General features: G+C 47.7%; 1 protein-coding gene across 4 annotated transcripts in view; it reads right to left on the bottom strand.

Moving 5' to 3' along the window:
• Positions 1–15,983: 15,983 nt before the first annotated feature.
• The window catches only part of rap1gap2a (RAP1 GTPase activating protein 2a), a 357,838-nt gene continuing 347,213 nt past the window's right edge, over positions 15,984–26,608 (bottom strand). For all 4 annotated transcript variants that reach the window (XM_070857044.1, XM_070857043.1, XM_070857045.1 and 1 more), the window contains 5 exons: positions 24,740–24,860; positions 23,554–23,659; positions 21,123–21,199; positions 19,538–19,585; positions 15,984–17,476 (listed from right to left, as the gene is read on the bottom strand). In XM_070857044.1, the coding sequence (XP_070713145.1) occupies positions 19,577–19,585; positions 21,123–21,199; positions 23,554–23,659; positions 24,740–24,860 (313 nt within the window). In that variant the 3' untranslated portion in view covers positions 15,984–17,476; positions 19,538–19,576. The remainder of the gene's footprint in view (positions 17,477–19,537; positions 19,586–21,122; positions 21,200–23,553; positions 23,660–24,739; positions 24,861–26,608) is intronic.

Raw genomic sequence — 26,608 nt, 5'->3', positions numbered from 1 at the left:
TTTATCAAGTGCAACTTCTCAGGCAGGTGCTTTATGCACAAGCGATACAGACATTAATCGACCCCGGGGTCTCGCAAAACTTAGCCTGTGGCGTCTGCTGCAGTCTGAACTTTCCCAGACGAACTTGCCTCCCAACCTGTAGGGTGTTGAAAAGGAGGAATTTTGTTGGCGTTTAGGGTGTTCTGGGTTTTTTTTCCAGCTGATTTTTCTGACTCGGGAGTCTGTCACGTCAATGCTGCTACGTTTCCCGGTGCTCCTGGTTACTGTCTGCATGACTTGATTAAAATGGAACAGTTTGAGAGTTGTGGGTTCAGATTATGTGCGGGACGGTAACCAGATTTGTGGAACAGTCGGCATCTACCAGTGGTTGCCAACCCTCTGAGGAATGTATCTCCTGGGCGCAGCTCCAGGCAAATTGGGAGAAAAATCACAGGCCCATTCAAACAAATTGTGTCTTGTATCTCATTTTCTTTGAACATTTTCATTTATTCGTTCTATAAATAGTGGAAATGGGATTTTTAAAAAAAGGCAGTTTGACCGGATGGGCCAATTGGAGGTTGGGAGGGTCATGTGATTAATCGTCCAGGAATATGTTCAAGCAGAGTTGGCAACCCGAGTTCCCGGTCCGAATGTCCCCCTCTCCTACCACACCCCTCCCCTCCCCTCTCCCCCCTCCACTACCCTCTACCCTCCTCCTCTACCCTCTTTCCCCTCCCCTACTCTCTACCCCCCTCCCCTACCCTCTCCCCCCTCCCCTTCCCCTATTCAGAACAACTCGGGATGGGCAGTGAGTGCGGCCTTGCCAGGGTCGCCCACATTCCGAGAAAAGCAATAAATACCCGGAGCACGTCATCTTCAATGTTTACTGCCTGAGTCCCTCAGTGTTTGATCACCACTTTTTGCTGTGGAGTTCCAACATTCCTTTGTTGATTGGACATGTTGAGTTTTGAATCTACCAAGACTCTCGTTCAACTTCAGCGTTTAGCACTGTTACATAGAAACATAGAAAATAGGTGCAGGAGTAGGCCATTCGGCCCTTCGAGCCTGCACCGCCATTCAATGAGTTCATGGCTGAACATGCAACTTCAGTACCCCATTCCTGCTTTCTCGCCATACCCCTTGATTCCCCCTAGTAGTAAGGACTACATCTAACTCCTTTTTGAATATATTTAGTGAATTGGCCTCAACTACTTTCTGTGGTAGAGAATTCCACAGGTTCACCACTCTCTGGGTGAAGAAGTTTCTCCTCATCTCGGTCCTAAATGGCTTACCCCTTATCCTTAGACTGTGACCCCTGGTTCTGGACTTCCCCAACATTGGGAACATTCTTCCTGCATCTAATCTGTCTAAACCCATCAGAATTTTAAATGTTTCTATGAGATCCCCTCTCATTCTTCTGAATGCCAGCGAATACAAGCCCAGTTGATCCAGTCTTTCTTGATATGTCAGTCCCGCCATCCTGGGAATCAGTCTGGTGAACCTTCGCTGCACTCCCTCAATAGCAAGAATGTCCTTCCTCAAGTTAGGAGACCAAAACTGTACACAATACTCCAGGTGTGGCCTCACCAAGGCCCTGTACAACTGTAGTAACACCTCCCTGCCCCTGTACTCAAATCCCCTCGCTATGAAGGCTATTTGCTTTCTTAACTGCCTGCTGTACCTGCATGCCAACCTTCAATGACTGATGTACCATGACACCCAGGTCTCGTTGCACCTCCCCTTTTCCTAATCATTCAGATAATAGTCTGTCTCTCTGTTTTTACCACCAAAGTGGATAACCTCACATTTATCCACATTATATTTCATCTGCCATGCATTTGCCCACTCACCTAACCTATCCAAATCACTCTGCAGCCTCATAGCATCCTCCTCGCAGCTTACACTGCCACCCAACGTAGTGTCATCCGCAAATTTGGAGATACTACATTTAATCCCCTCGTCGAAATCATTAATGTACAATGTAAACAGCTGGGGCCCCAGCACAGAACCTTGCGGTACCCCACTAGTCACTGCCTGCCATTCTGAAAAGTACCCATTTACTCCTACTCTTTGCTTCCTGTCTGACAACCAGTTCTCAATGCATGTCAGCACACTACCCCCAATCCCATGTGCTTTAACTTTGCACATTAATCTCTTGTGTGGGACCTTGTCGAAAGCCTTCTGAAAGTCCAAATACACCACATCAACTGGTTCTCCCTTGTCCACTCTACTGGAAACATCCTCAAAAAATTCCAGAAGATTTGTCAAGCATGATTTCCCTTTCACAAATCCATGCTGACTTGGACCTATCATGTCACCTCTTTCCAAATGCGCTGCTATGACATCCTTAATAATTGATTCCATCATTTTACCCATTACCGATGTCAGGCTGACCGGTCTATAATTCCCTGTTTTCTCTCTCCCTCCTTTTTTAAAAAGTGAGGTTACATTGGCTACCCTCCACTCCATAGGAACTGATCCAGAGTCTATGGAATGTTGGAAAATGATTGTCAATGCATCCGCTATTTCCAAGGCCACCTCCTTAAGTACTCTGGGATGTAGTCCATCAGGCCCTGGGGATTTATCGGCCTTCAATTTCCCCAACACAATTTCCCGACTAATAAGGATATCCCTCAGTTCCTCCTTCTTACTAGACCCTCTGACCCCTTTTATATCCGGAAGGTTGTTTGTGTCCTCCTTAGTGAATACTGAACCAAAGTACTTATTCAATTGGTCTGCCATTTCTTTGTTCCCCGTTATGACTTCCCCTGATTCTGACTGCAGAGGACCTACGTTTGTCTTTACTAACCTTTTTCTCTTTACATATCTATAGAAACCTTTGCAGTCAGTCTTAATGTTCTCTGCAAGCTTCCTCTCGTACTCTCTTTTCCCTGCCCTAATCAAACCCTTTGTCCTCCTCTGCTGAGTTCTAAATTTCTCCCAGTCCCCGGGTTCACTGCTATTTCTGGCCAATTTGTATGCCACTTCCTTGGCTTTAATACTATCCCTGATTTCCCTTGATAGCCACGGTTGAGCCACCTTCCCTTTTTTATTTTTATGCCAGACAGGGATGTACAATTGTTGTAATTCATCCATGCGGTCTCTAAATGTCTGCCATTGCCCATCCACTGTCAACCCCTTAAGTATCATTCGCCAATCTATCCTAGCCAATTCACGCCTCATACCTTCAAAGTTACCCTTCTTTAAGTTCTGGACCATGGTCTCTGAATTAACTCTTTCATTCTCCATCCTAATGTAGAATTCCACCATATTATGGTCACTCTTTCCCAAGGGGCCTTGCACAACGAGATTGCTAATTAATCCTCTCTCATTACACAACACCCAGTCTAAGATGGCCTCCCCCCTAGTTGGTTCCTCGACATATTGGTCTAGAAAACCATCCCTTATGCACTCCAGGAAATTCTCCTCCACCGTATTGCTTCCAGTTTGGTTAGCCCAATCTATATGCATATTAAAGTCACCCATGATAACTGCTGCACCTTTATTGCATGCACCCCTAATTTCCTGTTTGATGCCCTCCCCAACATCACTACTACTGTTTGGAGGTCTGTACACAACTCCCACTAATGTTTTTTGCCCTTTGGTGTTCTGCAGCTCTACCCATATAGATTCCACATCATCCAAGCTAATGTCCTTCCTAACTATTGCATGAATCTCCTCTTTAACCAGCAATGCTACCCCACCTCCTTTTCCTTTTATTCTATCCTTCCTGAATCTTGAATACCCCTGGATGTTGAGTTCCCAGCCCTGATCATCCTGGAGCCACGTCTCTGTAATCCCAATCACATCATATCTGTAATACTCTTATGAATGACTCCACGAGGTCTAGTATTGTACTTGAGCTGTTGTGACCTTAGTCCCATTCATTGCAACTCCAGCGTGAGACACAAGCATGGTGGGCAGCCTTTTGTACTGGGCCCTGCACACCTATCAGGTGTCCCTCAGGTCTCCCACCGTAGTGCCCTCTGGTGGCACACCTTATGTGACTATATAGTTAGTATACATGGTCTATGTACATGACAAGCACCTTCCATGGACGCCTAGTTTGTTGCTTTTTTTTTTACTTGCTATGCGCCTTATTTACACATTTTGTCCAAACCCATTTTGTCATCTCTCCTGCTGCCTGCTCGGCCTCCATTGGCCCTCCGAGTTTGGTATCGTCTGCAAATCTGACCACTTTGCATGGGGTTTCTGAACCCGGGTCACTGATGCCAGCCAGCTTACTCTGAAGTGGTTTTACTTTGAATCTGTCTCGGAGGCGGCAGATTGCGGGACAGGAGTCCAGCGTAAATATAGCAAGATCCACCAGGGGGAGTGCCTGACCTGCACTCGTTGCTTTTGCTATTCTTGGAAACAACATTTAGGATACATTTACGACAGCTTCTTGCTGTTTTGCCACCTCCAACTGTCCTGAATTAAAGCCATTTGCTTAAATGTGTACACCGCCCTTTATGACAGCTCTTTTCAAAGGGAAGATCCACCTAATGAAACATAGAAATATAGAAAATAGCTCACACAGCCACCCAGCTTATTGCCATCTGCAAACTTGGAGATATTACATTCAATTCCTTCGTCCAAATCATTAATGTATATTGTAAATAGCTGGGGTCCCAGCACTGAACCTTGCGGTACCCCACTAGTCACGGAAGGGAGCTGTACACATTCTCTGATGTAATGGGTTGAGTCAAAGCTTTTTTAGTGGGTTTGTAGGTGTCCCAGGCTGTGTGCAGCCTCGTTAGTCTGTGTTTACTGGTTTCACTGGAATGAATGCACTGGCACTGTGACACCTCGCGTTTAGCTCCGATACAAAAATAAAAGCAAAACGCAGGCACAACGATCAAGTTTTGAATTATTCAATTCTCAATGAACATACATGTCAGGAAAGGATTGACAGGCTGGGTCTCTAGTCTCTTTTAAAAAAAAAAAGAAGGCTGAGGGATGACCTAATAGAGGTCTATAATGAAAGGTTTTGATCGAGTGGATACAGAGAGAATGTTTCCATTTGCGGGGAAGAGCAAAACTAGAGGCCATCAATATAAGATAGTCACCAAGAAATCCAATGGGGAATTCAGCAGAAACTTCTTTACCCAGAAAGTGGTGAGAATGTGGAGCTCGCTGCCACAGGGAGTGGTTAAGGCGACTAGTATCGATGCATTTAAGGGGTGGCTAGACAAGCGTATGAGGGAGAAGGGAATAGAGGGTTATGCAGATAGATTTAGATGAGGAAAGACGGGAGGAGGCTCGAGTGGAGCATAAACGCCGGCATGGACTGGTTGGGCCGAATGGCCTGTTTCTGTGCCGTAGATCCGATGGAAAACAGTTGTTGACCATCAATATAATTTTTAAAGAAAATAATAAAAAGTGTTCCATTCCCCAGACCTGAGTAGCAGAAAGAAATGGTCAAATAAAATCTAAATGTTATTGTTGTAGCTCATCATCATAGGCGATCCCTCGAAGCCAGGATGACTTGCTTCCACGCCAAAAAAGGATGAGTTCACAGGTGTTTCAATGAAGGACTGTTGCAGAGCCACCTCGTGGACTACTGATGTAATAACAAAAAGCCATGTGCTGCATCAATTCTTACCCGGGAGTCATGTTGTACAGTTCTCTGTTTACTGTGTCTCCAAGATATCAGTTACAAAGAGTAAATATTTGCTTTTCTTTCTAGAATTCTTTTAATGTTCAAATTCCATGTGCTGCTGTTACAGTTTTGATGTTGAAACTGGTTCACCGCTGGATTAATTCTGTGACTGAACCAACACCTTCACACTGCCAAGGGTCAGTAACTCAACAACAACTCATCAATCCAGCACTGGTGAAATCGCCAAGATACACTACAGAAGGGGAAAAACATAGAAACAGCAAACAAATAGATGTTGTAGTTAATGATGAATCTTTATAATAGTTTGACTCCTTTATAAAAAAAAGGGATGACTGATGGAATCATTAATGTACACTTTAGTTTTCAAAGTGCACATTATTGCTCAACACCAGCCAGAGCCACTGGCCCGGGTCCCCGAGTGGGAATGGAGAAAGTGACTTCAGCAGCAGCCTGGGGCTCCTGCTCACTCAGTCTGTTGAAGTACTCGTACAGGAACTACATTCTAAACAACAACAACAATTTATATGGCACCTTTAACGTAATGAACCATCCCAAGGTGCTTCATAGGGATATTAGGAGATAAAACATTTGACAGGAGAAATGAAATCGGATACTACTTTCTCACGCTTGGTGAAACAGGTGGGACAGGTTTTTAGTTGTAAGGCATTGAACCAGGTCCTGTGTACGATCTCTGCCATTTCAAATCTTAGTAGCAAGCCCAATGTTAAAAAAAAGATATAGTTGAGATTCTTACATTTAGGGGTATTTTAGTTAGTTATTGCTGTGTGTGTGTGAATATAAATACTCAGTAGTACTTATAATACAGACGCGGATGTGATCAGATGCCTGCTAGGTATCTTCAGCTGCCCTGGAGTCTCCAGAAATTGAAGATTAATGTGCAGGTCACTTCTGCGAACAACCCATGGAGAAAAACTATCGCGGCTTTAAAAAAAAAAGGAATGAGAAATGTATTAAATTTATTTTAATACTTTCATTTATTAGTTATCGGTGTGGGGGGGGGGGTGGGGAAGGTTACTGCACAAGATAAAAGTTCACAAGTTGGGGGTAATATATTAGCATGGATAGCGGATTGGCTAACTAACAGAAAACAGAGAGTTGGGATAAATGGTTGATTCTCAGGTTGGCAATCAGTAACCAGTGGGGTGCCGCAGGGATCAGTGCTGGGATCCCAACTATTTACAATTTATATTAACAACTTGGAAGAAGGGACTAAGTGTAACGTTGCCAAGTTTGCTGATGATACAAAGATGGGAGGAAAAGCAATGTGTGAGGAGGACACAAAAATCTGCAAAAGGACATAGACAGGCTAAGTGAGTAGGCAAAAATTTAACAGATGGAGTATCATGTTGGAAAGTATGAGGTCATGCACTTTAGCAGAAAAAAAATCAAAGAGCAAGTTATTATTTAAATGCAGAAAGATTGCAAAGTGCTGCAGTACAGCGAGACCTGGGGGTACTTGTGCATGAAACACAAAGTGATGGTATGCAGGTACAGCAAGTGATCAGGAAGGCCAATGGAATCTTGGCCTTTATTACAAAGAGGATGGAGTATAAAAGCAGGGAAGTCTTGCTACAACTTTACAGGGTATTGGTGAGGCCACATCTGGAATACTGCGTGCAGTTTTGGTTTCCATATTTACGAAAGGATATACTTTTGCTTTGGAGGCAGTTCAGAGAAGGTTCACTAGGTTGATTCCGGGGATGAGGGGGTTGACTTATGAGGAAAGGTTGAGTAGGCTGGGCCTCTACTCATTGGAATTCAGAAGAATGAGAGGTGATCTTATCGAAACTTATAAGATTATGAGGGGGCTTGACAAGGTGGATGCAGAGAGGATGTTTCCACTGATGGGGGGACTATAACTGGAGGGCATGATCTTAGAATAAGGGGCCGCCCATTTAAAACTGAGATGAGGTGACATTTCTTCACTAAGAGGGTTGTAAATCTGTGAAAGCTGGGACATTGAATACATTTAAGACAGAAAAAGTTTCTTAAACGATAAAGGCTTATGGGGTGCGGGCGGGGAAGTGGAGCTGAGTCCATGATCAGATCAGCCATGATCTTATTGCATGACGGAGCAGGCTTGAGGGGCCGTATGGCCTACTCCTGCTCCTATTTCTTGTTCTCATGTTCTTAAAGGATGTTTTACTGGACGGGGCGGTTGGTGGCGAGCGGGCATGTGATGCAATCTCCAGGAATATGTCCAACCAGAGTTGGCCAGGCTAACTGTAATGTATTGGCAGGTGTTTTCTGCAGTAACCCAGCCCTTAATCTTATTAGCTTTAAGATGGTTTTGTATATGCAACAAAGTGTGATGTCTACAGTGTGACATGTCCTCAAAATTTGCAAGCATGCATATATATTTTAGATTTTGTTTTGTTTGTTCCTGGGATGTAGGCATTGCTGGCATGGCCGGCATTTATTGCCCATCCCCAATTGCCCTCGCGAAGGTGGTGGTGAGCCGCCACCTTGAACCGCTGCTCCGTGTGGTGAAGGTGCTCCCACAGTGCTGTTAGGGAGAGAGTTCCAGGATTTTGACCCAGCAACGATGAAGGAACGGCGATATATTTCCAGGCCAGGATGGTGTGTGACTTGGAGAGGAATTTGGAGTTAATGCTGTTCCCATGTGCCTGCTGCCCTTGTCCTTCTAGGTGGCAGAGGTTGTGGGTTTTGAAGGTGCTGTAAAAGATGCCTTGGCAAGATGCTGCAGTACATCTCGTGTAGATAGAACGGGGTATTTGTTGTAGGCCTATATTTTATTGCATGACTGTGAGCAAGTGCACAAGTAATTGAAAATGAAGGACGTCAAAGGAGATGGGGAAAGGATTGAGAAATCAGATTAGGGTAGGAGAGCTAACCACTGGCACAGAGCTAACCACTGGCACAGGTCTGACTGGCGCAGGACTGGCCTCCTTCTGTGCTGTACTGTGAGTAATTCATTGAGTTTAAAAAAACCAAATACAGCCAGATTGACATAACAGAAAACGCTGGGATTGCACAGCTCGCCCGTCAGCATCTGAAAATTGAAGAAAGATTAACATTTCTAATAGACGCTCTTCTCCAGACCAGCTCTGACAAAGGGCCATAGAATGATACTACAGGAGGCCATTCGGCCCATCGTGCCAGCTCTATCAATCCAATTAATTCCCACCCCCCTGCTCTTTTCCCCACAGCTCTGCAAATTTCTCCTTTTCAAGTTATTTACCCAATGCCCTTTTGAAAGTTACTCATGAATCTGTTTCCACCGTCCTTTCAAGCAGTGCGTTCCAGATCAAAAACATTCTCATCTCCTCTCTGGTTCTTTTGCCAATTATCTTAAATCTGTGCCCTCTGATAACCGATCCTCCTGCCACTGGAAACATTTTCTCCTTATTTACTCTATCAAAACCCCTCATAATTTTGAACACCTCAATTAAATCTCCCCTTAACCCACCCTGCCTCCAAGGAGAACAACCCCAGCTCCTCTAATCTCCAGCCAAAACATTGACATAATTTTTCTCTTGTCTGCTGGTGTATTTCCAAGTAATGTGTGGTATGTAATGTTCAATTACCTTGCTGTTCTATTTTATAACATATTTGCATAAACTGCAGATAAAGGTTAAATATCTGAAGCTGTATGGAATGAAGGAAGTTATTTGGTTCACGAGACCCAGTCCAGTATCCTAGCTCATCCAACCCCAGATCCAGCTGTGTCTGAAGCCTGCGTCTCTGTTGTCTGTTTGGCAGATTGTTGCTCAGGTTTATCATTCCTCACAGGAAGAAGTCCCTTCTGACATCTAATCTCAATGGAATTTTCCCCGGCCTACGACCTCAGAACCCCAGTATCTGCGGAGTTTTATTTTAAAAGCCATTCAGGATTTATCTCATCTACATCACAGGTTTTCAACCCGGACTCCCTAGAACTTTGGAGCCCCCTCCCCTCCCCCTCCCCCCCAGGAGAACCCTAGAGACTTAATGAGGTCACCATTGTTGACTTAGGTTAAACCGAGGACCCGTCGACCTTCTCAGGTGGACGTAAAATATCCCATGGCACGATTTGAAGAAGAGCGCGGGAGTACCCCTGGCCAATAACCCCTGGCCCTCAAACAACTAAAACTGGTCATTATCTCATTGCTGTTTGTGGGAGCTTGCTATGCGCAAATTGACTGCCGCGCTTCCCTACATTCCCACAGTGACGACATGTCAAAAGTACTTCATTGGCTCTGAAGCCCTTTGGGACGTCTGGAGGCTGTGAAAGGCGCTATATAAATGCCAGTTCTTGTACCAGCACATTATTTCTGTTCCAGTACATGAAGAAAAAAATTGGGGGTAATTTTAACATTTTATTTATCGTTGGGTGAAAGGCATGTGATCGAAAGCCGGCAGCATGTTTTACACCCCGGCATCATTTTTGTTTCTTTTCCGTGGTGGAAGGCAAGGTTAAAAGCGGGTCTGCCGATTCGAAATCACAATTTTCTGCCCAGTGCTAAAAGTTAATATGCTTATTGTCTGCAACGATAGCATCATTGCCCTTTGGGTAACTGAGACAGTCTCTCGACAGGCAGGACTGCAGTCTCAGGAGGGTGTCGATATTTAACAGTATGGTCCTCACACAGGTCACTGATCTCATATTCTATATCATCATCATAGGCAGTCCCTCGAACGAGGATGACTTGCTTCCACAAGAGTTCACAGATGTTTCAATGAAGGACCCGATGTTCCAGTCCTGAACTCCAATTGAGGGGGTGGAAGATACCTGTGCGTGGATTTTTTTAATGTGTGGTGACCGTTGCACACCAGCCACCACACGGGCTTGACAGAGCTAGGCCTTTAACCAGTGGCAAGGGTTGACCAGGACGACTGGAGACCTGCTCTGCTGCACAGACCGAGTGCACACACATATCACAGTGTGGGCTGACCCGTGCTGCCCCTGGGCCCTGGGCCCTGGGCCCCGTACCCTCATTCACCGCACCTTCGCCCACAATGCCCATCGTGGGCCGCCCCGACCTGTGTGAGAATGCCACCAAAGGTCGGGGCTATAAATAGAGCAGGAGCACCGGGCCCTGGAACATCGAACATATTCTATATACGCTGCAGCCAGATCCCTCCTTGACCATATTCCCTCCGGCCTGTATAAATTGAGCGTACACCATGTTAATGAGCCCATCGCCAAAAGTAGACAGCTTGCGACTCAAATCATTTTGACACAAAATACATTTATTATTGTGTAGCGTTACACAGCCAACACACCAACAGGGAACAAAATATACAAACAAGGAATGTGAGCTCCTCCAGTTTTTACATCACAACAAAAGAAATTTGCCAAAGTAGCAATAAATTAATTGTACAATATTTACATCTGTGGGTCGATCGGACAGCTTCGTAAAGCTCTGCCACATCTCAATAGCAGTTCCGCGCACGTGCATCTGCACAGCAACTGTTCAGCCATGTTCACCTCATAAAGGCCTCACCCCTTAGGCCCCAGTTCCACTGACTCAAATTTCAAGCCTTCCACATTCTGTGCTTCATCACTAACAGACATTTGCAGGATTGTAACCCCCCCCTCCCCCAAAAAATCTTGCATTTCGAAGATGATTACCGATTGGGGTGTGAGAGTGAGACTGGAAAAATAAATCACATTACAATGGACAAGTTGGAGTGAGGTTGTGTCTTTGGTGTTAAATGATACTATTGACCACAATGTGAGCAACGAGAATCATTTAAAAAAAAAAAAATCGCATTGCAGCTTTTAACGTAGTAGGCATCGCAAGATGCTTCTCAACGTAAAACGCACAACGCTAAATGGTTGTCGAAGAGCTGGGAGAAATGGCCAACAACATGGGCTCCGAGGAAGCTTTTCACGGCGGGGACTGAAGGGGCAAGGTAGAGGAGTTGAGGGAGAAAGTTCCAGGGAGTAGATCTGAGACGGCTGTCGACTCTGGCACAAGTGGAGGGAAGGGAGGGAGGGATGCGCAGGACATTGGAGTCTTGACAACAGGAGACATGCTTGTACGCGAGGCCTGTGCACTCAAACCTCAACCACAGAGCGCGGTCTGTCGAGGCCGTCTCACTTTGACCCGCGACCTGGCTCAGTTTGTGAGGAGGAGGGACAAAAGGGCTGGCTGACCCCTCCTCGACCTCCAGCGATGACACTACTCTGCGCGAGAGACAGCCTGCGTGATATTCACTGCTCTATGGTACCAACATGAATGAGATGCCTCACTAAGAAGGAACATGATCGTCAGACCTCCGTGTCTGTCTGTGTGCGGTCTCAAACTCATGGCCATGGGACAAGCACCCAAAGGGGCATTAACTAGGGGCCCACCCGGCGATCTGCTCCATCCTCTGAACATTTTAAAGAAACAGAATTTTGTATCCATTTGTCCAATTAAACTGTCTCGCTAACAAAAAGGGCACTCCGACACATACTCGGATTTCAGCGATTTTGTTTATTCGTTATCCTCAACAGTGAAATTCAAACTGAGCAAATAAAGATGGCAGGACTGACTCACGATAAACAAAGCGAGTTTTAGATTATGTTAATGGTTGCAATAATAATGTGTGTTTATTTTGTAGGTAATTTATACTTTTGGTTTCGAACTTCCCTGTTCATCATTCCCTTGCCAACAGGGCTTGACCTGCAGCTAGGCCTCTGCCCATGTCAGAAGGTTACTGGCTGATGGTAGGCATTTAAGGGCAGCCTAAGGTGAATCTCTCTTCGATTTTCCTTCAGATAGCAAGAGCATGTGGGCAGTGGGAGGGAGGGTGGAGGGGGTGGGGGTGAGAGGGGGGTTGGAGGAAGTGGGTGGGGAAGAGGAGGGAGGGGGTTGGAGGAGGGTACCTGGACCCGACTTGTTACCTCCCCGATACGCCAGCTAAGATGAATAATTTTCCATGCACGATTCAAAATGTTCCATGACATGAGAAATCAGGAACACAAAATTGAGTTCTGCCACACAAAGGAAGGGTGGCTTTTTAAATGATTAAATAACCCAGAAATTCCCACAAGACCTTAGTGACCTCACAGAGCACACAGAAGAATGCAGAAGACTTGACTTTTATTTTGGGCCCAAACACAATACTGTACAGGATGACTTTCATTAAACCAGTGATTAGACAGTCTGTGGGGGGCATGTAGGCTCCTTAATCTATCGCCTCGAAGATCTTACGTGATCCGTAGTCAATTCCTTGATAGGTATCCTATGTTGGGTTAACATGACAAAACTATCTCGTAATGGATGTGGTGTCAAAATACTATTTCAGTTCTGGAAAAAGGCCAAAGTTAAATGATACAAAACATAAATTGAAATGTTGGGAAAACTGTTTGAAACATCAGATTTTTCCCCCTGCCTTTTCCCTTAGTGTGAGGGCTATTTAATGAGGTGCGCTTATTTATGTGAGAAACTGGAAAATGATTGCCAAGCTGGAGACAGATCGGTGAGGGGGAGGTAAGTATAGAGTTAGAAAGAATGGAAAAGAAAGAATTGGGGAGGAACGAGACAGAGAAAACAAATAAGAACATAAGAACATAAGAATTAGGAACAGGAGTAGGCCATCTAGCCCCTCGAGCCTGCTCCGCCATTCAACAAGATCATGGCTGATCTGGCCGTGGACTCAGCTCCACTTACCCGTCCACAAATGAATGAGAGAAGTGGGGGAGGAGAGAGTCGGTAAGAATAAGAGGTCGGGAAAAAGAAAGACTTGCATTTATATAGTGCCTTTCACATCCACCGGACATCTCAAAGCGCTTTACAGCCAATGAAGTACTTTTTGGAGTGTAGTCACTGTCATAATGTAGGAAACGTGGCAGCCAGCTCCCACAAAGAGCAGTGTGATAATGACCAAATAATCTGTTTTTGTGATGTTGGTTGAGGGTATTGGCCAGGACACTGGGGATAATGTCCCTGCTCTTCTTCGAAATAGTGCCATGCACCCAGCTGAGAGAGCAGTTTAACATCTCATCCAAAAGAAGGCACCTCTGACAGTGCAGCACTCCATCAGTACTGGCACTAGGAGTGTCAGCCTAGATTTTTGTGCTCAAGTCCCTGGAGTGAGACTTGAACCCACAACCTTCTGATTCAGAGGCAAGAGTGCTACCCACTGAGCCACGGCTGACACTGAGAGGAGAGCAAACATCAAAATGAACCGGATAGAGAGAAAGGAGTCAACATGAATATGGATTTAGGGAAGAACAGGAATTAGAAGAATTGGTGAGAGAACAGAAAGTAGAAAGTCAAGAGTAGATGAGCAATCAAGGATTAGTGAGAGAGAGAAAAAGAGAAAGGAGGAATGAAGAAAAGGAGAGAGAAAAATAGGGAGAATGTGCAAGTGGAAGGTGATCGGGATGAGCGAGAGAGAATTTTTATTCCTTCTGTCTCGACTGCTTCAAGTTCAGATCCGAGAGATCAAACACCTTATGCTAACCAATTCCAAAGAGTTTGAAATTCTAATCATGGCAGGACACCAAAGGCAGTTCTTTATTGCGTCGAGCATTGGACTTTTCATGTCTTCAGACCTTGGTGCAAATTTTGACTTGTTCATGTTTTTTTATATCGTCCGAATGAGCTGAGTGACACTCAGACTAGGCAATAGGCCAAGGTGGTGAATTACTTTAATCCTAGCCAATAAAGCCACTTTAAATTAGCCCAGTGAGAACCGTACACTTTGGCCCACAAGCTTTGGCCCTTCACTGTAATAAATACAAACACGTTTTGTGCTGAAGTCCCGCTCACGACCATTATTGTTGAACTCTCATCGACTGGCCCTCAGCTGTAGATGGTTTTGGACAGTCACCATTGAGCTGAATTCGGACACCAAACATGGTCCAATTAGCTTCTTTTAAAAAAAAATAAGAGCATTGTCTTCATGAAAAGGTGTTTGACAATTTCTCTCCCTGCCTCCCCCCAAATTAATTAAAAAATGCAACACAAAGTTGCAAACTGCACCAAAACTCAGCGGCCCACCTTGAATGGAGTCATTTTTACGCAACCGATATATCGTGGAGGGATACCAGACCCCCCGACAAACTGGAGAGTTTACCAAACACCTTTCCATGCGGGGAGCATCAATGTAACGGCAAACTTCAAACACCTTTACAAGAAACTGGGATTTCTGTTTTGTTTGTTGCTAATTTCGAATGCTGATTATTGTAAAGTAGGACCAGGGAAACAGCGAGGACCATGGAACGACCGACAGCACCAGAGCACAGCGTCTGCACCAAACTGTGACACGGTGCAATTTGTTTGTGTCCCAAGTAGGCTTGGAATGAAGAGTTGTGTTTTGAGTCTGTACACCACTCTCTGCCGTGTAACGCTCAGCTTCAGGAAGGGGCACAGCAAGAGTTTGCAAAACCTTCTCGGAAAGAAAACAATGGGCGCAGTGTGGAAAACCGCTGAAGTGGGGGAGAATGGCGGAGCCTGGGGCTCCCTCACACGGGGGTGCTGGTACACCGAGGCGGCGGGGGGGGGGGGGGGGGGAGGCGGGGGGGGGGGAGGCGGGGGGGGGGAGGCGTGGGTACACCTAGGCGGCGGGGGGGGGGGGGGGCGTGGGTACACCTAGATGGCGGGGGGGGGGGGGGAGGCGTGGGTACACCGAGGCGGCGGGGGGGGGGGGGGGAGGCGTGGGTACACCTAGGCGGCGGGGGGGGGGGGGGGAGGCGTGGGTACACCTAGGCGGCGGGGGGGGGGGGGGGGAGGCGTGGGTACACCGAGGCGGCGGGGGGGGGGGAGGCGTGGGTACACCTAGGCGGCGGGGGGGGGGGGGGGAGGCGTGGGTACACCTAGGCGGCGGGGGGAGGCGTGGGTACACCGAGGCGGCGGGGGGGGGGGGAGGCGTGGGTACACCGAGGCGGCGGGGGGGGGGGGGAGGTGTGGGTACACCTAGGCGCCGGGGGGGGAGGGGGGTGACATGGGGGCGCTAGCACACGGGGGCGCTGGCTCACCGAGGCACCGGGGGTCCTCCCTCACACGAGGGCGCTGGTACACCGAGGCACTGGGGGGGGGGGGGGGGGGCGGGGGAGGTGGGGTGGGGGCTCCCATACACGGGGGCGGGGGGGGCGGGCGCTGGGGGGCGCTAGCACACAAGAGTGCCAGGAGGGGGGGGGGGGGCGCTGGTACATCGAGCTGCCCGGGAGGGGCTCCCTCACACGGGCAGCTGGTACACCGAGGTGCCGGGGGGCGCTAACACACAGTGGCGTTGGTGGTGGGCGTGGGTGCACACAGTGGCACTGGAGGGGAGCGCTTGCACATGATAGCACCAGGGGGAGGCGGGGACATTAGCACCATGGAGACGCCGGAGGGGAGGGGGGCATACCCAGCGCATACGGTGACACCGGGGTGGGAGTTGGGTACTCGCACATGATGGCGCTGGGGGGGGGGGGGGGGGAGAGAGGGGGGCAGGGGTGGCATGCCGCTACAACATGGTGGCACCAGGGGGAGGCGGGAACATCAGTACATGGAGGCTCCGGGAGGGGGGGGGGGCATACGGTGACACCGGGTGGGGGTTGGGTGCTGGTTCAAGCTGGCGCAGGGCACGGGACAAGCTGTTACATGGTGGCGCCGGGAGAGTGGGCGTATACGGCGGAGCGTTCAGACACATGCGGCGGGGGGGGGGGGGGGGCTCATACACAGTGCCACAGGGATGGAGCGGACAAAGGCTCAGGACGTGTTCACCTCAGTTCCTAATCCTCGCAGGGGGAGGGGAGTCAGTCACCATCCAAGTGCCCAGCTATAGGTGGCACTGGTAGCAGCCTGGCAGCAGGCCATGTGCCAGGCCTCTACGCTTCAAAAGTCATTGAATAAGAAAAGGAGATAAAGTGACAGAAAATCGGATAAGAACAAAAGCAAATGAAACCTCTCGACACTCAAAAGGCATTCCATTCACATTGTTCTGGGAACAATTGAAAACGAATCATAGTCCTGTTGAACATTTTGTTATAGTGATCGCCAAAGGAGTAATTCACTCAAGACTAAAAAGGCAGATTTTCTGTTGCACATCTATCACGTTAAAATGTAATATCAGATATACGGACGACAAACCTAGCAGGGCACAATGAACATCTGTGTTAATTGGCAGTGTAAACATGGCAGATAACAGGTTACAACACAAAGTTTAGGCTGTGGTACAAGTACTGCGCGAAGCAACATCGGCAGGGGCTCAGGAAGGGCCGTGTCACCACCTCAGGACACGGGACGATGGACAACCTCGAGGGGGTTTTGGGCAATTGGTGACTCCTGGCTTTCTGCCCTGCGCGCTTGGGTGGGAGGCAGTCGGCTCGCCTCAGGTTTGTTCCCACCCCGCCCGCGGTGTACTCAGAGATCGTTGGCTGTTCTGGCTTCACGGCACACGGGTGCTCCTTCGACACCCGGTCCCAGGTACCTCCCACCGCAGTTTGCGAGGCGCTGGCACGCGGAAACAGCCTCACGGCCCCCCCAGACAAAATTTGCACCGTGCAAGTGCCAAAAGAAACCCAAACTTCAGAAGGCGAGCAGCACCGGGCAAGGAAGCCAAGAAGCAACAGGGACCTCTGAGGTGACCCAGACCACATTCAGCCTTATGCTTTACACTAGGCTGTCGGTGGGCTTAAATTGTTCAAACAATACATCGCCGAAGGGCCCCCGAGGTGTGCTCTGAAGGTGGAACGGGTTACCTGAACCCCTGTAACAGCATATATAGGACAAGACTTCCAGGCAGTCTCATTCCTCCCCGGACAGAGGAAGGTGCGTCTCAGATGCAGAAAGGGCGGGAGCAACTCAAGGTGCAAAGGGCGTATCTGAACCAGCTGCAGCTACATTTGCGATGAATGCAAGTTCCCACTAGGTGTTGGAGGAATGAAGGGCGTCTTTACCGTTAGCTGGATTATCCCTGAAATGGTGTTTACTGAAAAAATAATACATTTTTGACCAATTACTCCCTTTACCGAAGACAGATTTCAAGACTAATTAAAAAAAAAATTCAAAATACAAAGTTTTGAGCAGTTTAGAAACTAGGGGCTAGAAATTATTCGGTACGATATTAACATAGCAACCCTAATGCTTTTTTGCGCCAAATTGCTTTGCTATTTTAATCAGAAGCTTGATCTATCTAAATAGCTTACAATCGCTAGTATAACAGCACACAGACCAACTAGATTCCAGCCTATACCATTTAAAGTAATTGGTAGAAGGATTAGAGGGAAGATGAGGAAACAGTTCTTCAACCAGAGGGTGGTGGGGGTCTAGAACTCACTGCCTGAAAGGGTGGTAGAGACAGAAGCCCTCGCCACATTTAAAAAGTACTCGGATATGCACCTGAAGTGCCGTAACCTACAGGGCTCCGGACCTAATGCTGGAAGGTGGGATTAGGCTGGATAGCTCTTTGTCGGCCGGCACGGACACAATGGGCCGAATGGCCTCCTTCTGTGCTGTAATTTTTCTATGATTCTATACATGGCACTGATTTCCAGGCCCACATATGTTTTGGACACTAGTTGCTGGTAATCACCAGTCGATGAAACCAGATTAGCAAGGCAAGTGCCATCTTATTCTTCAGAAATTCCCTCCCCTCAATTTTCTCTCCTGAAGGCACTGACTGGCGCTGGGAGAACAGCTCCATTGGTGCCAGGCTCGCTCAGACGCCCTCTCCACGTGGCCTTTGCCGCTGATTCCAGACAGTGTCACCAACAGGCGGTTTGACCATCGGGAGTGTAGCCCGGCCTGTTCCTGTCCTCAACGCAAAGTTTTGCTACAGGAGTCAATAAATACCTGACTGATGTCCTGCCTTTCCCTCGTTACCCTACTCCCCCACACACCCCCTCCCTCACCCACTCCACCACATAGCCCGTGGGCCCAGAGGCCAGCTCTGGTGATCTTATTGCAGCCACAGCAGAGACCAGCTCATTCGGCGCAGTCCACAGATCGATCTGCATTCAGCAACTGAGCCATTAAGGCAGCTTATCCTCTCCTTTTCAAAAGGTGAAATTGGTCCTTGTCGAGGTAAGGGGCACCTAAGAAAGAGATAATCTTAAGGACGTCAAGGCAAGGCAAGGGATGCCATGGTAAGGGAGTTAAGATAAGGGGCACCACGGTAAAAGAGCTAAGATAAAGGGTACCAAGGTAGGAAGGGCCAAAGTAAGAGATACCAAGTCAAAGGACACACATGTCAAGAACTACATTTATTTCAGCACTTTTTGCTTCCATTGTACTCTCAGGTCAAGATGTCTTACTGCAATTATATCGGGCCATGGTGAGACCACACCTGGAGTACTGTGCACAGTTTTGGTCTCCTTACCTAACGAAGGATATACTTGCCATAGAGGGAGTGCAACGAAGGTTCACCAGACTAATTCCTGGGATGGGAGGATTGTCCTATGAGGAGAGATTGAGTAGACTAGGCCCGTGTTCTCTAGAGTTTAGAAGAATGAGAGGTGATCTCATTGAAACATACAGAATTCTTACAGGGCTTGACAAAGTAGATGTAGGGAGGATGTTTCCCCTGGCTGGGGCATCTTGAACCAGGGGTCACAGTCTCAGAATAAGGGGTCGGCTATTTAGAACTGAGATGAGGAGGAATTTCTTTATTCAGAGGGCTGTGAATCTTTGGAATTCTCTCTCCCAAAGGGCTGCAGATGCTAAGATCGGCGGATTTTTGGACTCTAAGGGAATCAAGGGATATGAGGATTGGGCGGGAAAGTGGAGTTGAGGTCAAAGATCACCCATGATCTTATTGAATGGTGGAGCAGGCTCGAGGGGCTGTATGACCCTCCTGCTCCTATTTCTTATGTTCTTGTATAAAGCCCTATATAATTGCAGAAAGACTTCCTCGAGTACACACCCATTATCCGTACTCTCAGTCTCCTACCTCCTAACCAATTTCCTACCCATGTCAAATGTTGATTGTGACCATTGTTTAAAAAAAACCCACACAAACAAGGAACGGAGATTGAACAATAAAAGGACTGACCTTACAAGTGCGTGTTTCCAGGTGGGGCACTGACTCCTGCTAGTGACCCTGCTTAAAAGATTAGAATAAAATCAACTTGGTGGCTGATTAGGCTTTAATGAATTACTAGCAACAGAGTGACCCAGCTTCTGGTTCGACAACTTTAGATCATAACCACTGCTCCCAATTTGTCAGACAGCAGGTCCTGGCAATGGTTTTGCTGTCACCATTTACACCTCCTCTCTAGGCCCATTCACTTGCCCCCCTACCACCCCCTTTTGCCTTGAATCATCGTCCCTTTTGCCATTTGATCACTCCTGCCTTCCACCCTGTCACAGACACTCCTTTCTGTTCTTTCCTCCCCGCCACCCCCGTATTCGCTTTTAAATGATAAACCTGTAACTTCTTCCAGGCTATCGACCCGAAACGTTAACTCTCTTTCTTGCTCCACTGATGTTGCCTGACTTGCTGAGTGTTACCAGCTTTTTCTGTTTTTATTCCATTCCCGGGGTTGCTGGTTAAGATTAAAAGGCAGCACAACAGTTGCAATGTTCTCTTCCTCCTTCCTCTATTTCCATCATTGATTTCCACATCACTGGTAGGTGCACAGCTCATAGAAGTCAACCCCACGGATCAACGGAAGTCAAAAAGCATGTTCCCTCACCTGCCTAAACCCGAGGCACCAAGAACATTCCAACCCTTAATTCTGCGTAATTCCAGAGACTAGAGAACAAAATCTGGGCTGACACTCCCAGTGCCAGAGCTGAGGGAGTGCTGCACTGCCGTGGAGCCGTCTTTTGGATGAGACGTTAAACCAAGGCCCCGTCTGCCCTTTCAGGTGGACGTAAAAAAATGTCTATTTCGAAGAAGAGCAGGGGAGTTATCCCCAGTGTCCTGGGCCAATATTTATCCCTCAATCAACATAACAAAAACAGTTTATCTGGTTATTATCACATTGCTGTTTGTGGGAGCTTGCTGTGCGCAAATTGGCTGCCGCGTTTCCCACATTATAACAGCGATTACATTCCAAGAGTACTTCATTGACTGTAAAGCCCTTTGAAATGTCTGGTGGTCGTGAAAGGCCCTATATAAATGTAAGTCTTTCTTTTCCAGCAAGCACCAAGTAATCATAATGTCGGTGCTTTGTACATTTTGGTAATGTAACTTTGAATCTGAACCCAACTTAGAACAGATTTCCGCTGTGAAGAAATGGCAAAGAACTGGGCAAATGGAATCTTAGGCGTCTACAGCACAGAACAAGGCCATTCGGCTCACCTGGCTCTTTACTAGAGCAATCCAGAGCTAATCCCGCTGCCCCAGTGCTCCTAGATCTGGCCCTAGATCTCCCCTACTTCAAACGTTTATCCCCCCTCTTCCCTTCAAAGATACAATCGTCTCTGCCTTTCCCCATGCTCCAACCACTCTCATCGTTGGTAATAATATGGAGATGAAATCACTGTGTATCGGGAGGGGATATTGTTACTGCACTACTGTGATCCTGTCACAGGACTGCAGGGGAAAATGGTACTGCCTTTTAACCGAGGTGTAATTCAAAGGCAATGAATCGTTACACAGCAAGGGCTGGGGTGAGAAGTATCTTCATTACCGGGTTTGAGCTGTGATGATGCTTCTCAAATCTGAATTTCAAAGTAGTTCTTGGAGAGGTTTTGCACTTGGTTGTGTCTGTGAAGGAAAGGAAACAAAGTTCAAAAAGTATACCTGGACAATGCCGTGCCCAGCGATGGCAGGAGTCACTCGTGACTGTAGTTGGTGGAACTTTGGCGACCTCAGCGTTCGGTTTCAGTTGGGAAACACTAGCCTAAGTGGCCAAGACAGGATACACCCTCAAGGTTGGAAAGAATAGGAGTGAAGCCGAAACAAAATCATGATGTGATTAGCTCACTCGTTAATGCAGACCCCGAGCAGGCGTCAAGTATACCTGCACCACATCGTATTATCTCGAGATGCTTCACACAGTGAATTACCTTCTTGAAGTGCAATGAGCTTCGTATGTAGGCAAACAATACAGGGCCGGATTGCACTTTCTTTATTTTTTATTCGTTCACGGGATGTGGGTGTCGCTGGCAAGGCCGGCATTTATTGCCCATCCCCAATTGCCCTCGAGGAGGTGGCCATAAGCCGCCTTCTTGAACCGCTGCAGTCCGTGAGGTGAAGGTGCTCCCACAGTGCTGTTCGGGAGGGAGCTCCAGGAATTTGGCCCAGCAACGATGAAGGAACGGCGATATATTTCCAAGTCAGGATGGTGTATGACTCGGAGGGGGATTTGCAGGTGATGGTGTTCCCATGCGCCTGCTGCCCTTGTCCTTCTAGGTGGTAGAGGTCGCGGGTTTGGGAGGTGCTGCCCAAGAAGCCATGGCGAGTTGCTGCAGTTCGCTGGCTTCTGGCTGCGCTTAAAGGTTTGGGGCTCTTCCTCCAGAGGTGGCGTTGTCCCTATTTAAACAACAGAGATGTGGCGGGGGTGGGAAGGAAGGGGAAGCTGGGCTTAACCCACCAAATGGGGTTCGGACAGACATACATCCATTACCTTTTTAAACCACAACTTTGGGGCAGGTAAACGTATCAGGGCTCAGTGTACGTCGGATCATGTGACTGCATGGCTCTGCACACTTTGCTCCAGAACACTGCCGTTACATTGACGCAACCGCTCACACTGCCTACTTCTTGTGTACACCGATTAACACCATTACATTAAAATTGGTGAAAGCTCTCAATGTTGGTACACTCTGTCCCTGCAACAAGTTATTTGGACAGACTGGAGTTAACATCCAACTATAGCGCTGGCAACTCTGAATGGGAAGCAGCCAGCTGGTGATTTGAATGGATATTTTACAGTTTGAAATATCCAATCAAAAAATATCAGTCCATTTCCATATTTTTTCTTGGAGACTAACAATGGTCCACATCAAAAGGTCATCAGGTACGCAATTGGGGCAGTCAACCTAGCATCTCATCAAAAATCGTAGATCACCTTAAAACCAAAAGTTCATCCCACAGTTAGTGTCTGCTCCCATATCTGATGGGCCATCCCTCTCACCCCAAGCCTCCAAACTCTTCTTCCATTACAACCTTTCTTTATTTTGTTGACTTTCCTAAGTCCATTGTTCTCATGAACCTTTCCCCTCACTTTGATCTTCCTGAGTTGTCAGCTGTGACTCAATGGGGAGCACACTTGCCTCTGAGTCAGAAGGTTGTGGGTTCAAGTCCCACTCCAGAGACTTGAGCACATAAATCTAGGCTGACACTCCAGTGGAGTGCTGCATTGTCGGAGGTGCCGTCTTTTGGATGAGACGTTAACCCAAGGCCTCGACTGCTCTCTCAAGTGAAAGATCCCATGGCACTATTTCGAAGAGGAGCAAGAGAGTTATCCCCGGTGTCCTGGACAATATTTATCCCTCAATCAACATAACAAAACAACAGATTATCTGATCATTATCACATTGCTGTTTGTGGGAGCTTACTGTGCGCAAATTAGCTGCCGCGTTTCCCACATTACAACACTCCAAAAAGTACTTAATTGGCTGTAATGCACTTTAAGACGTCCAGTGGTCATAAATGCAAGTCTTTCTTTCTTTGAAATACACTATGTCTTCTCCTCTAACTCCTTCCTTCTCAGCACCTCTAAACTGTATGGGAACCCCTTACCTCCCATCAATCTTCCCCCGCAACAATCTGTAGGCTCTAAAGCCCGTAAGCTCGGCATCTGCTATTTCATAGAATCATAGAATGATACAGCACAGAAGGAAGCTATTCGGCCCATCTTTGAAAGGGCTGTCCCAATTAGACTCATTCCCCTGCCCTTTCTCTACAGCCCTGCAAATGTTCCCTCCTTTGAGTATTTACCCAATTCCCTTTCAAGAGTTACTGTTGAATCTGCTTTCACCACTCTTTCAGGCAGCGCGTTCCAGATCACAACAACTCCCGGTGGTGTCCTGCACAATCGGCGGGGCAATTTGGCTCAGTTTCTGAATGAGAGAAAAGCTAGATTGGTGAGAATGTAGGAGACCAGAGGTGCAGACCTGTGGGGCTCTTGCATGAGCTCACTTGGCTCGAGCCGCTTTGGTTTTCACTGCTGTAGACAAAAACATCCTGTCGGAAAGGAGATGCGGTGGATGGCTGGCTGCCCTGTAAGGACAGAAAGAGTTTTTACTATTTGGGCAACTGATATAAAAATGACCAATAATTTATGCCCCAAGTTACCGTACATTTCCACAAGGGCCCTGAATTTGGCTGCAATAATAAGTGAGGATATCAGCGCTCACCGTTGTTACAAGGTAAATCGGACAGCAACTTCTGGCGTCCGCATACGCGCAGTTAAACGCGGAAATCCAGGAGCTGCTCTCAGAGATACCCTGTTCCTCCACAGGGTGCGCTGTTTCAGTCTCTGCCAATAGACTCGGCACTGAAATCACAGCAAAGGCGTGAACTTGGGGTACTTGCTCACTATTGCCATCACGGCCGAGTGTGATCCAGACTTCATTCCTCCCCCACGTACGTACACTGTCCATCAGGGCGTCACTGGGTAGTGGTCTGGAGCAGGGAACTCTGGGTAACTTTATATTTTTCTTTCGTGCTGAGGGCAACTGTGGTTGACTATTGCCTCGGCTTACATCAGCTAACTTGACAAGAGACCAGGGCTAGACAGAGTAGATGCAGGGAGGATGTTTCCTCTGGTTGGGGAGTCCAGAACCAGGGGTCACAACCTCAGAATAAGGGGTCGGCCATTTTACAATGAGATGCGGAGAAATTTCTTCACCCAGAGGGTGGTGAATCTTCGGAATTCTCTACCCCAGAGGGCTGCGGATCCTTGGTCGTTGAGTATATTCAAGACAGAGCTCGATAGATTTTTGAATATTGAGAGAATTAAGGGATTATGGGGACAGTGCAGGAAAGTGGAGTTGAGGTCGAAGATCAGCCATGATCTCATTGAACGGCGGAGCGGGCTCGAGGGGCCGAATGGCCTACTCCTGCTCCTATTTCTTATGTTCTTCTCAATCTGGGACCTACCTGCCCTGTATGTCTCACATTTAAAAAAAGCACCTCGTAAACATCTGGAGTATGTGTGCGGGCCCGAAAGCTTCGTGTGACGGCGTGATAACTTCCGTACACCGAGACGCTGCCACAGGTAGGTTACCCTCGCCCACCGCACTGCGCGCCGGTTGCCGTGGCCCCCGGTGCCCGGCAGATCCTGCCGCAAGTACTCACCGTGCTGGTCTCGTAGTCCTCCATGGCCTCGCTCTCTCCGGCCGTGCTGCTGAAGCTGCTCGTGCTCGATGACGAGCAGGAGATGTTGCCCTTGCCGTTCTCCTTGAGCTTGATGCAGGTCCTGGGGGAAGAATGAGAAGCAGCAGCGTGAGAAGCCATGGGCCGTGCCTTCACCACTCGGCAAGCGAGCAGCAGGACACCATCAACTGGTGGCGAGTGAACGGAACCACAGAACGGTTACCGCACGGAAGGAGGCCATTCGGCCCGTCGAGCCCGTGCCGGCTCTCTGCAAGAGCACCTCAGCTAGTCCCACTCCCCCGCCCTTTCCCCACAGCTCTGCAACTTAATTTTCCCATCAGGTACTTATCCAATTCCCTTTTGACAGCCATGATTGAGTCTACCTCCACCATCCTTTCAGGCCATGCATTCCAGATCCTAACCACTCGCTGCGTAAAAAAGCTTTTTCCTCATGTCGCCTTTGGTTCTTCTGCCAATCGCCTTAAATCTGTGTCCTCTGGTTCTTGACCCTTCCGCCAATGGGAACAGTTTCTCTCTATCTACTCTGTCCAGGCCCCTCATGATTTTGAACACCTCTATCAAATCTCCTCTCAACCTTCTCTGCTCCAAGGAGAACAACCCCAGCTTCTCCAGTCTATCCCTGTAACTGAAGTTCAGCATCCCTAGAACCATTCTTGCCAATCTTATCATCTTAATCTTGTAAATAATAGGCCGTTCCAAGCCTCAGAGAAAGGGAGGAGGGCAAGATGATACAAAGATGGGAGGAAAAGCAATGTGTGAGGAGAACACAAAAAAATCTGCAAAAGGACATAGACTAAGTGAGTGGGCAAAAATTTGGCAGATGGAGTATAACATTGGAAAGTGTGAGGTCATGCACTTTGGCAGAAAAAAATTAAAGAGCAAGTTATTATTTAAATGGAGAAAGATTTCAAAGTACTGCAGTACAGTGGTACAGCGGGACCTGGGGGTACTTGTGCATGAAACACAAAAGGGATAGTTTGCAGGTACAGCAAGTGATCAGGAAGGCCAATGGAATCTTGGCCTTTATTGCAAAGGGGATGGAGTATAAAAGCAGGGAAGTCTTGCTACAGTTGTACAGGGTATTGGTGAGGCCACACCTGGAATACTGCATGCAGTTTTGGTTTCCATATTTACGAAAGGATATACTTGCTTTGGAGGCAATACAAAGAAGGTTCACAAGGTTGATTCCAGAGATGAGGGGGTTGACTTAAGAGGAAAAGATGAGTAGGTTGGGCTTCATTGGAGTTCAGAAGAATGAGAGGTGATCTTAATGAAACTTATAAGATTATGAGGGGGCTTGCCAAGGTGGATGCAGAGAGGATGTTTCCACAGATTAGGGGAGACTAGAACTAGGGGGCATAACCTTAGAATAAGGGGCCGCCCATTTAAAACTGAGATAAGGAGAAATTTCTTCTCTCAGAGGGTTGTGGATCTATGGAATTCGCTGCCTCAGAGAGCTGTGGAAGCTGGGACACTGAATAAATTTAAGACAGAAATAGACAGTTTCTTAAACGATACGGGAATAAAGGGGTTATGGGGACCGGGCAGGGAAATGGAGCTGAGTCCATGATTGGATCAGCCATGATCTTATTAAATGGCAGAGCAGGCTCGAGGGGCTGTGTGGCCTGCTCCTGCTCCTATTTCTTATGTTGTTATGTTCTTATGATGTATTAGCATGGTACAACAGGCTGCAGCACCGGAGATTGGGAGAACATGGGTCAGCAGCGAGGATTCTGGTGGTTGGGGAAGGTATTGAGTGAAAGCAAGCTCAACGGGAAAGAATTCATGAGCAACTCCTGGCCACATGTCCTGATAGACAATACCTGCCGC

Source organism: Pristiophorus japonicus, chromosome 16 (genome assembly GCF_044704955.1).
Source record: "Pristiophorus japonicus isolate sPriJap1 chromosome 16, sPriJap1.hap1, whole genome shotgun sequence".
NCBI classification, from domain to species: domain Eukaryota; kingdom Metazoa; phylum Chordata; class Chondrichthyes; family Pristiophoridae; genus Pristiophorus; species Pristiophorus japonicus.
This window is presented reverse-complemented; position numbering and strand designations above follow the sequence as displayed.